Genomic DNA, 12,044 nt, shown 5'->3' with positions numbered 1-12,044 from the left:
AGGATTCAGCTCTATGATGGACACAGTGCCAGGGGAGAAGGGTATCGGAAAGTTGCTGGCGGTGTTCAGCAACTCTTCCATTGATGTCCATTGGCATTACCTATTGCACAGATTTCGGTCAAAAAGCAAAAACGATGCTCGATATCATGAAGATTTGAGACAAAGATTATAATTTCTTCAGCACTGGCCTTGAATAGATTTCTCTTTCAGTTAATCTCAGTAGAACATGTGAGCAGACCTTAGATTCTAGACTTTTCCAGTCTGTGAAAACACAGGAAATTACTAATGAAGTTCTAGGTGTGCAAAGACAGGCCTCACTGGAGGATATCCAGAAGGCACATTGAAAAACGACACTTTATTTGTAATAGCCAGAATCTAGAAACAACCTAGATGTCCTTCAACCAAAGAATGGATACAGAAATCGTAGCACATTTACACAATGCAATACTACTCAGCTATTAAAAACAAGGAAATTATGAAAGCTGCCAGCAAATGGATAGAACTAGAAAAGATTATCCTGAGTGAGGTAACCCAGAAGCAAAAGGACATGCATGGTGTACACTCACTTTTAAGTGGATATTAGCCATATGATATAGGATAAACACACCAGAATCTATTGTCCTAAAGAAGCTAAACAACAAGGAGGACCCTAGGGAAGATGTTTAATTCTCATTCAGAAGGGAAAACATGATAGACACTGAAGTGGTAGAAGAGAGGTAGCAGGATGGGAGCTCCCCACAGACATTCTCTAAAAGACTCCACCCAGCAGGGGATGGAAGCAGATGCAGAGACTCACAGCCAAACTTTGGGCAGAGTGCAGAGACTCTATGGAAGAAGGGGGATATGGAAGGACCCGGAGGGGACAGCAGCCTCACAAGGAGACCAACAAAGCTAAAAATGCTGGGCCCATGAGACTGATGCATCAACCAAACACCATGTATGAAGACGACCTAGAGGGCCTGCTCAGATGTAGCCTATAGACAGCTCAGTCTCCATGTGGGTTCCCTAGTAAGGGGAGAAGAGACAGTCTCTGACATGAACTCAGTTGCCTTGATCACTTCTCCCTGGTGAGGAGACCTAGCCAGCCCACAGAGGAAGAGGATCCAAACAGTCCTGATGGGACCTGATAGGCTAGGGTCAGACAGTAGGGGAGGAGGACTTCTCCTATAAGTGGACAAGGGAAGTGGGATAGAATAGGAAGGAGGAGGGAGGGTAAGACTGGGAGGACAGGAGAGAGGGGCTACAACTAGGATATAAAGCGAATAAATTGTAAATAATAATGATGATGATGATGATGATAGAAAAAAAAAAGAAATAAGAAAAATGACACTGTGGTAGTATCCAGATAAAAATCCAGAGAATAAAGCAGGAAGAATATTCAAATAGGTAGCTGAGGTGTTATCAAATCTGTGACAAAGTATGACAAAGACGGATTAAATGGTAGGGGAGAAGGTAGAACTCGTATTGGTAGTCTATTTGAATCTGGATTTAAATGCCAGGAAGCTTGATGACTCCAACAAAAAAATTTTTTGGTAGGAGTGCTTCACATTCACCTTCTATGCATTGGAACTGTCAAGTGTTTCTGCCATCATTTTCACAGACTACAACTTGGAACTTGAACTTTGGATAGTAACATAGTAAGAGGGAACTTTATTCCTTCCACGTGCCACACTGTCCCATAAGATTGTAGGTAGCTCCACCTTGTGACAGGCCTCTTCTGCCTAAACATCATCTGATCCTACGTTAGAAAAGAACCTGTCAGATGCATTAATGGTTAAGCATGAACTTACTATAATCAGGCTTTTATCTTTGGTCAAGATTAATTTACATTTCCCTAGGGAGAGGACTTATATAAGGAACTTTCCCTAGCTACTTACAGTCTATATACCTTTTTGTACTGAAGGGCTACATGTACTGAAATCTTACATTAATTTCCTGAATTCTGGCTGGGATACGAAGTAAATAACTTGTGATTAATATAAAAAAATTAAAAATTAATAATTAAAAAAACAAAAAAAATTCCTGAATTCTGGGTAACATAAAGAGAACTGTTACATGATTTAAACTTAGTTCCTACTATCTGATCACCAAATAAATATATTAATAGATATTGAAATAAAATCTGACTATAAACTTAAGAGTATAACTATGAGAATATTTTGTCTCTGGAGGAAAATACGATATCTTCATGCCAAACAAGCTTACACAGCATAAAAGGACACAGAAGCCACTGGCTGGGGGTTGGTAGGTGGGGAGGAGACACTAACTAGGTGCTTGTAACACAGCAGGAGGTGGCATCTAAGTGAGATAGATGAATCAAGCAAAAGGGACACTTTGACAACACACTGCTGGCTGGAGAGATGGCTCAGTGGTTAAGAGCAGTCTGCTCTTCCAGAGGTCCTGAGTTAAATTCCCAGCAATGACATGGTGGCGCACAACTATCTATAATGTGATCTGGTGTCTCTTTTGGCAGGCAGATATACATGCAGATACAGTACTCATATACATAAAATAAATAAATCTTAAAACACACACACATACACACACAGCCTTTGTGTCAAAAAATACTTTGATCAGTTTCTAGAGGATATATTTGAAAACATAAATACTAAGATCCAGAAAAGATTTTCCTAAATGGTGAAAGAAATAAGCTTAGATATTTGATTTTTTTTTTTTTTTGCCCCCTCAAAAGAATCAGGGTGTGGATGTTGGAGTTAGAGAAACATGGGAAGGTAAGTGAGAAAAAAAAATCTAGAGCAAGTTGTAATTATAGGGAGGTAACTGAAAGACCTTCAGAGACAAGGGGAATCATTAACCATCTAAAGATACTTGTCTTGTGAGGAAAAACTGAATTTCAAACATGGGCCTACATTATGCTTTATAAAAACGAGATACTGAGACTTTTTATTAATTCATACTGTATGTGGCAATAAGAATACAAGCTTTCAAAAGCTTACAGACATCCAGGGAAGGCAAGGCCAAAAGCCAAGCCAAATCTGGCCTGCAGGCACATGTGATTTAGCTTTTTAGGGCTCACAGCAAGAGGAGCAAAATGAGTCCCAGGGCCCCAAGCAGTCATTCAATGTCTTAAATATTTCAGTTAGTTGAGACTTAGCTACCATAGTTTTAACACTCCTCTTTGAAGTGAGCAGATTTTAACTTAGTGTGTAGGCTAGTTTTATGTCAGCTTGGCCTGTGGGCAAGCAGGGGAGGGCCCAACTCACTGTGGGTGTTGCCACTTTCTGGGCAGGTGATCCTGGGCACTACAAGAAAGCAGGCTGAACAAGCTAAGGGGAACAAATACGCTACATTCCGCCATGGCCTCTGCCTCATTCCTGCTTCCTGTCAGGATGGAGTGTAAGTGTGAGATGAAATAAACCTTTCCTCCTCAGGTTGTTTAGTCATGTTGCTTTGTCTCAGCAGTAGAAACCCTAACTACCTTCAAAAGCTGACTTTACCACCCCCTAGTTATGGAACCATGAACACACTACACACCGTGGCTGTTTCATCTATAGATTATGTTTTTTCATTTGTTGAGAGAATAAACAAAAAAGTACATCTCAACAACAGACTCACAATCCACTATTCACAGTTCAAAAATTAAAAATGTCCTGAAAACATAAGGTTCTTTTTTCCACCTAGGTTTGCAGGAAATTATTTGGTGGCTGTCTGTCATCACCGGTGTGATAAAGATATTAATGTTTGTTTGGGTCACTGCCAAGGCCTGGTGTTGAGTTATGTAATAAATGTTGTTAGCATTATGTTTTCTCCATAAAATCTGAAAAGATATGCTTTTGGAAACACATGGTCTCAAGGCCTTAGGACAAAGAATTATGGACTTGTTCTTAGAGTAAGATTAGCGTGTCTAAGCTTTCAGTAAAACACACTTTGCTTTAAGGCTTTTTTTAAAAATTGAGAGTTCTAGGAAGACTCATCATTAGTTGAGACGTTGACCTAGGAACCACTGGTATCAAATAAAATGAGAAGATCTAGGGCAGATACAATTCAATAAGTAGGGTAGTTTTTAATATTATTTTGTGTATTTGAGGTTACATGGCTGCCGAGTGGAAATGTGTAATTCAGAGGACAAACTGCACTTCTTTTCTCCTTCCACCAGGAAGTCAAGTCTTGGAAGCCAAGGCCTTTATCTGCTAAGCCATCTAACATCCAGAATTACTTAAAAAAAAAAACAATGGTTCGCAGTCTGAAGTATATACTGACAATGTACCAACAGAATGCACAGGCAAGTATCATACATATCCATCTTCAACATTTATAAACACAATGTTGGAGGTGAGAAGGGAGCTTGGAAATTAATTTTAGAATAGGTGGTATATAGGGAAAAGGCCATTTGCCCAAATTAATTGGTCTGAATTGGGTTCTGATGACTTAGAAAGCTATACTCAGATACTGAAGAGACCAAACTTAATCTTATGCTGAAATACTCCAGGAAAACATTATTGAGTCATAAGGAGAACAGGAGTAATTTCTTTTAAATCTATGATTGTGATTTTTAAAACACAGTAGTCTATTAGAATTTATATTACCTTAACTCAACAAATAACACGCAAAGCAAAAACCCAAATAGGTTTTAATGATTAAGATAGAGAAATCATTAGGTATATAAGTATTAACTAAAGGAAGACCTAGAAACAAGAAATAAGGACTTAAAATTTGCATGCAAATCTATCATAAAACCTAAAGCAATATGAAAATATCTCCTCTTCCTAGCATATACTTTAGGTCTTTTTTTAAACTTCCAATTCTTGTTAATCAAAATTTGTCCAGGTTCACGCTCCTGATTATGCAGAAATAATAAGCTTATGTTGATATAGTATTACAGATTTCACAGATGAGACAGCACAAAACAAACCAGTAATTTTCAATCTTTTGGGGCCCACTTTGGGGATCAGGAGAAGGCACTCCCAAAGATTCCTTGGTAAGACGTTTATTGGTTTACTTACTTAAAAATACCTTTATAACTTTATCAACCTGGGAAGCACTGGAGCTCCCATCTTTCACAAACTAATTTTCCACACAACTTTCTTAAACAGTGAAAAACACTGTATGGTGACTTTGAAAACATCTGGGCTTTCAAGAATTACATTTGCTTAATCATTGGGGTTTGACATGAACAGCTAAATCTCAAGGAGCTGAACAGCAACTACAGGATATAACATAGACTTTTTAAATTATTCCTAGCTTTTCAGTATCAGTTGCTCCCAGCTCCCTTACCTAATTTTACTTTGTCCTTCAGAACATTTCCCATATGCTTTTCCCAGTCAACTTAACTGAAAGGCTAGAGGCTTAGATAAACCAACATATCTCTGTGGGTACGAAAGCAACAAGTAATCACAAGTCAGTTTCCCACAATGACCACTATTCATAGGAGCTTCAGAAACCAAGGAGAATTTGCTTTCTCACTAAATTTGACCCATGTTAGGCCATACTAAAACTGCACTTCGGTAGCTAGTCTCACATTTGAGCATTAACGTGTCTATAACTTTACTGCATCCACATAATATGCAACTTTTGATGCTGAATTAAAGAAATCTGACAATTAAAGGCCTCACCACAAGCATCACATTCATAAATTTCTTGGGTTTTCACCTCTATATGCATCTTTTGATGGTTGACAAGGCTGCGTTGTTGACTAAAACTTTTGTCACATTTTTCACACCTATAAGGTTTCTCTCCTGTGTGTATTCTCTGGTGCTGAATAAGACCTGAGTTCCTGCTAAAGGCTTTTCCACATTCCTCACATTTATGGGGTTTATTACCAGTGTGAACACCCTGATGTCGAATAAGATTACAAAGTTGACTAAAACTTTTGCCACATTGTCTGCACAAGTAAGGTCTCTCACCAGTGTGGATTCTTTGATGTTCAATAAGAAATGAGCTCCGACTAAAGCTTTTCCCACAGACAGTACACAGGTAGGGCTTTTCACCAGTGTGGATCCTTTGATGTTGTACGAGATGAGCACTAACACTGAAAGTCTTCCCACAGTCATCACATCTGTAAGATTTTTCCTTAGGGCAGACTTCCTGCTGTATCACAAGACTGCAATTTGGATCAAAACTTCCCTTAGTTTCATTGTATGGAGAAGTCTTTTCCCTGATATGTATTCTCTGATGCTGAATAAGACCTGAGCTTCTACTGAAGGCTTTTCCACATTCCTCACATTTGTGGGGTTTGTCTCCTGTGTGAATTCTCTGATGACGAGTAAGGTTGCAAAGCTGACTGAAACTTTTCCCGCACTCTTTGCACTGATAAGGACGTTCACCAGTATGAATCCTCTGATGTTCAATAAGGAATGAGCTCCGACTGAAACTTTTCCCACATTCGATACAAAGAAAAGGCTTCTCACCAGTGTGTATTTTCTGGTGTTGTATAAGATATGTACTTAATCTAAAAGCTTTTCCACATTCACCACATTTATGAGGTCTTTCTCCAGTGTGAATTCTCTGGTGTTCAACAAGCAGTGAGTTTCGACTAAAACTTTTCTTGCATTTGGTACAGTGATAGGGTTTCTCACCAGTGTGTGTTCTCTGGTGCTCAATAAGGTGTGATTTCCAGCTGAAGGCTTTTCCACAGTCACTACATTTATGGGGTTTCTCCCCTGTGTGAATTCTTTGATGTTTAACAAGGCTCCTTCTCTGGCTGAAGCTCTGCTTACACTGACTACACTGGTAAGGCCTTTCTCCAGTGTGGATTCTCTGATGCCTAATGAGGGTGGAGCTCACACTGAAGGTTTTCCCACAGTAATTACACTCATAGGGCCGTTCCCCAGTGTGAATTCTCTGATGTTCAATAACAAATGAGCTTCGACTAAAGCTTTTCCCACACTCATTGCACTGAAAAGGTTTCTCACCAGTATGGACCCTTTGATGCTGAATGAAATGAGCCTTGCGGACAAAACTCTTGCCACATTCTTCACATTTATGACACTTCTCTTCTGAGTTTGGTCTCTTACAAACATTAGAATGTCCTCTGAACATTTTCTGTTCCTGGTTCAGGGATTCACGTGGTATTTCCCATAAGAAGATCCCTCTTTGTTTATCTAATCTACCAACAAGTTCAAAGGCTTCTCTTCCTATAGGATCCTTATCCATTTCACTTTTGATTCTCGTGACTAATACACCCTGTGGTTCAATGTCTTCCTCAATTTCTTCTTTCACAGTTGCCTCTTCATCTTTATTTCTGTTTAAGACATCTGAAATATTTGTAAAAAAAAAAAAAAAAATCAGCCAAAGAGAAATTATTAGGAAATCAAGGTCATCAAGATAAATCAACCTACTACAGCTACTGTGTATTTTCTTTTACCACGTGAGTTTTAAAACTAGCTCATAATATGTATTTTATTGAACAATTTTTAAGAGGCAAGATCTGAGCTCATGAGATTCTGTTTAGCATTCTTAAGCTAGTTAGGACTATATGTGTGGTATGTACTTGGTTTGGTACTATTGGCATTATTTAATATTAGTTATCTGATTTATTTATTGTTGTTAGTTTGTACAGCCTTGGGTCTATCAAAGAAAAGATAACATGTGAAGAAATTAGTAAGTTAAGGAAATTTAGGATGAGAAAACATTATTGGGATATGAATAGAGCAACAATTGAGAGAAAAAAAAAGAACTAATAAGAGGTATGAGTCATTGAAATAAAAGCCACAGAACGGAGTGATTAGCTATTACCTGTACCATCAATGTAACTATTAAAATGTTAAAGAAAAATCAACATGAAAAAGTGTAAAGAGCCAATATTATAAAGACCTATGTTGTGGAGTGTCAGATGAAATGGAGGAGAGTAGTCCATTGGACCAGTAGAGTAACAGTGACCTCTGGTTAAGGGAGCACTCTTCAAGGGAACAGAATTGGGATCTACTGAAGAGCATGCAAAGACTGGGGAGAGAGAAATAATAAGCAGTGGAGAGCTCTATTTAGGATCAAGCAAAGAAGAAAGCCTTTAGGCACAAGATCCCCACAGGACTCACTGCTCTACCTTTGACAGAAGTGTGTTCCCAATGAGGTACAGCCAGGGATAGGCTGCTCTGCTTCTGTCAACCAGGAGCCCTCCACATGAATAAGCTGGCCAACAGCCATACACATCATGGTATATCGGGGGCAGGGGTCATCTAGAGGCTGAATTTATGAAGTTCTGGTGTGATTAAAAATTAAGATTTTGTTTTATCACTTAAAGTATCGGAAAGCATCAGAATTTTCAAACATATGCTCGTACAATATCACCTTGGTGGCTAAAGCTTAGTGTAGCACTAAGGAGTTTAACACCAAGAAAAAATCCAACTAAGAGAAAAGTTTTAAAACTAACTTGTGTACTTACTCAGAACATGACTACTCAAGAAGCATATAATACAGGCTTGGCTTTATGGTAAGTGCTGAAAACATCCAACGAAAAAGACTGTTACTGTCCTCAATGATGATCACTGAGAATGAACATAAAGAATAATTTGCAGAATGCCGAAAGGCAGTGAAGACAGAGTAGTAAAGAGGGGTATTTAGCTGTGCAGAGAAGACTCCTCAGATCTTGTCAGATAGAACCTACATTGTTTCCAAAAGAAGAAAGCTGCAAATTTGGAACTCAACAAAGATGACAAGAAAATCAAAAGAAGGGGGAAGGCAGGGAAGGAAACATCACCTGTTAATAGGCTTTTTAAGTACTTTATTCATATATTAACCCAGTTACAGAAACAACAACCTAAGAACTGTTACTATTTCCATTTTCTGAAGAAAAATAAAAATGATATCCCCTCTGTCACATAACTATTCATGGAAGAGCTGGGAATCACATATAGGAAGTAGTTTGGTGCCACAATCACTTTCTTAGACGGGACTAGTGGTGACAGCTAATGCTCTGAGTGTGGCTAAGGTCCTCCAAAGGTTTATATAGTAAGGAACAGAAGCAAAGCGAAAGAAGCAATAAAGAGTTTTAAGCAAACCATGTTTAGCAGGAAATGCCTGACATCTCAGTAGTTTGTGTGGTTGTAGCAGGAAGATAGTAAATTTGAAGCCAGCCTGGGCTATGAAACAAAAACCTGCCTCAAAACAAAATAATAAAAAGGTCATAATAAGGTCCAGAAAGTGCCTACTATATCTGACAAACAGCTTGTTTCAAATCTCTGTGGAACAACTGAAGGAGACTGAGGACACAAGACAAAAATCACAGAGATGGGAGAAAGTAAATTTGTACAAAATACACATGAACTTATCAAACCTTGGCTGGCTGGGAATCACAGAAAACAGCATGTGGGAGACACTGATCCAGTTAAGTTTCTTTTTACCCCAAGTTGGGAAGACTATGGTTTAACCCCATCATTAGAACAGAGGTTACTGAGGGTAAAAAGCTGGGAGTGTGCCTCACTGTAGAAAGGTTGCTTGGCATAAAAAGGGCCCTAGGCTTGCATGATCCCCAGCAGCAATCTCCCAATTTTATCAAGTAGCAAGAGAGAAAAAAACAGAGACTACCATCAGTTTCTGGTGAAATGATGAAAGCTGTTTTAAGGATGTGGATGAGAGGCAAAGGGGTTAAGAATTCATGTTAGTGACCTCGATTTTGTCTGTGAAATAGAAATGAAGCCCACAGAGTGATGGAATAATTACAAAGAACACACACACACACACACACACACACGGTGGTATGGTGGTACATGCCTTTAATCTCAGCCCTTAGAAAGCAGAGGTGGATGCAGCTCTGTGACCTCCAGGCCAGCCTTGTCTACATAGGGAGTTCTAGGCCACCCAGTGCTATACAGTGAGAATCCTGTCTCAAAGAACAAAAGATCTTATAACAAACACAAGATTTGAAATTTGCAGAGTAAGTACAGCATAGTGTCAAAGTGGCCAGAAAACAGGCTAGCAACTAGAAGAGATTTTCTCAAGTTAGGAAGGAATTGAAACCAGAGGGAAGACACGAACCCTTCAAGGGGGAAGAAACTACATTAAGAATGAACTGGTTTAGGCAGAAAGGTGAAGGAGATGGAAATGTAAGCTTCAGATAAGCTCCACCAGGGCAAGACGTAAACCTGTTTTGGCTTTTTTGTTTAGTTATAGTCAATAGTGGTCAGAAAGTAGAATAGTGTGTTTTCAGACTTGCTTCTTATAACAAAATTAAGACCATGATCAACGATGTGAGTAGTTAATAAGTATGGAAAGCAGGGTTGCTGAAGTCTACAAGCTCAACATCCACTGGGGCTCACCTAAGACTAGGTTAAGCATTGAAGACTAAAAGAAAAAAAAAAAAAGAAAAAAAAAAAGAAAAAGTTGAAAGTTGACAGAGATGATAAGAATACATGACACAACAAAAGGACATTTTATTGGAAGGCGGAAAATAAATGCTTTGGAAACAGCACTGAGGAGCTGGAAGAATAATTAACTTTCAGCCTTGAGACAAAGCAAGAGGAAGGAGGACAGGGAGAATGAGCAGCCCCCGCTGGGAGGTTTGCCAGAGAAGTGGTGTCCTTGCCAGGTTTCAGTGCAGGCCAGGAGGGGTAAGGAACACTGTGTGAAGAGAAACCCAGGCTCCAGAAGGCAGAGTGAAAGGGGTGGGAGGAAAGCAGTGGGAAGATGAACCAGGAAGAAAAGCAGAGAGCAACATGGGAATGAGGTTAGGAAGCTAGGAAAGCTTGTGCTTGGCTACAAGGGAGCTAGAGGTAAGAGTCATGGAAATAATGGCTGAAGAATCAGAATCAGAGTTGTGGAACAAAGCGATACTGCTGTCAGATATATTGCTCGAAGCATTCTGAGTATGAGGGTTAGCACCTTATTTGATAGTTTAGTTAGAGAAACAGCACATTCTTACCCAGTGAGGCCAGGTTTCCATAGCTGTCCATCACGACATCTTTATACAGGCTTCTCTGAGCTGGATCCAAATAATTCCACTCCTCCTGGGTAAAAACACAGCCATATCCTCAAATGTTAGCAACTGCTGAAATAGTGATTTCTGTAGTCAGTTCCAGTTGTCTCAAGGGCAATTCTACGACTGAACGTGGTAGAAGTTGTTACTTACCAAGTTATTACTAAGAGAAACAAGGTAAATAAGCATACCAAAATGTGCCCAATTATTGGAACTGACAATTATAGCCAGGCACCTCAGATTGATCTGGATCTGTGCCTACCAGGGCCTGTTCTGATTTAGTTATCATACACTAATACCATTACTATTTAAATTTTGTTAACAGCTTCAACACCTCCCCAAGCAATGTTCCACTCACACCAGCTTGTGACCCAATTCAACTCAATTCCATTAGGTTCGCTAAGCACTCACCTTGAGTTCAACCATCATGCCAGCTGCAGAAGACAGAGATGATCAAAAATAGTGTCTCACCTGGGGAACTCACAAATGAGAACTAACTTGGAGCAGTCTTAATTTTTATCAATTTAGTAGCCGATTTATTAAGTTGCTATTGAAAAAAATAAATAGAAAAAGGAGCCTGTGGGTCGTTTGTAAGTGAACCCTGCAGCAAGTGGTACACCGAAGGTGGGCTGGGGTCCTTAGAGCTGGGGCTATCTATGTTCAGGAGATGGGGACTGGGGAAGAGGTGATGGTGCGGCCTACCAGTCTCCGGAGTAGCAAAATAACGGAGATGTCTCGAATGGGAAACTCACCTTTGGCTCCAGCGGTGGGCTTGGGGACGCCATCTCCTCGTTCAGGAATAGCAGCCACACAGCATTGGGGCTCGGATGAGGCCTAGATGGCTGCTGGAAATAAAGTCCGGTCAATGTTCACCGGATGGGTCTGGTGAGGTCCTGCCTCGGGCTCGGAGCAGTCACGTTGCCAGGGGCATTTTAGATGTTCTGCCCGGCTGTCCCCCAAACCCAAGCCCGTCTCCCGTCCCGCTGCGTAGTCTTTCGGATCTCACTGTGCTCCTTGTAGTCAGTTGCTCCACTTCACAGTCAAGCAGCGCTACAACCTACCATCCCCGGACCAGAAGGCGTTACCCGGAACCTTCACAGAACCTCTCCAACTACAAGCCCCAATATGCCTAGAGAGGTAATCACCGCCTTTTCCCGCAAACGGCAAGAAGACT

At 40.0% G+C, this 12,044-nt stretch overlaps 1 protein-coding gene across 6 annotated transcripts; it reads right to left on the bottom strand.

Annotated features, from left to right (window-relative positions):
• Positions 1-4,572: 4,572 nt before the first annotated feature.
• On the bottom strand, positions 4,573-12,032 carry Znf189 (zinc finger protein 189). Of its 6 annotated transcripts, none has more exons than XM_060379907.1 (4): positions 11,623-11,960; positions 11,282-11,341; positions 10,817-10,901; positions 4,573-7,214 (listed from the first exon to the last, which is right to left on the bottom strand). In XM_060379907.1, the coding sequence occupies exons 2-4, from the start codon at positions 11,297-11,299 to the stop codon at positions 5,506-5,508; spliced, it is 1,812 nt and encodes a 603-aa protein (XP_060235890.1). In that variant the 5' UTR covers positions 11,300-11,341; positions 11,623-11,960; the 3' UTR covers positions 4,573-5,505. The 6 variants fall into 6 exon arrangements, with proteins under 6 accessions (XP_060235890.1, XP_060235889.1, XP_021519578.1 ...); XM_060379906.1 differs by having other exon boundaries at positions 11,282-11,304; XM_021663903.2 differs by lacking the exon at positions 11,282-11,341 and having other exon boundaries at positions 11,623-12,032.
• Between the last annotated feature and the right edge of the window lie 12 nt (positions 12,033-12,044).

Source organism: Meriones unguiculatus, chromosome 3 (assembly GCF_030254825.1).
Source record: "Meriones unguiculatus strain TT.TT164.6M chromosome 3, Bangor_MerUng_6.1, whole genome shotgun sequence".
In the NCBI taxonomy this organism is placed as follows: Eukaryota; Metazoa; Chordata; class Mammalia; order Rodentia; family Muridae; genus Meriones; species Meriones unguiculatus.
Note: the sequence above shows the minus strand (reverse complement) of the source record. Positions and strands in the feature narration are given on the sequence as shown.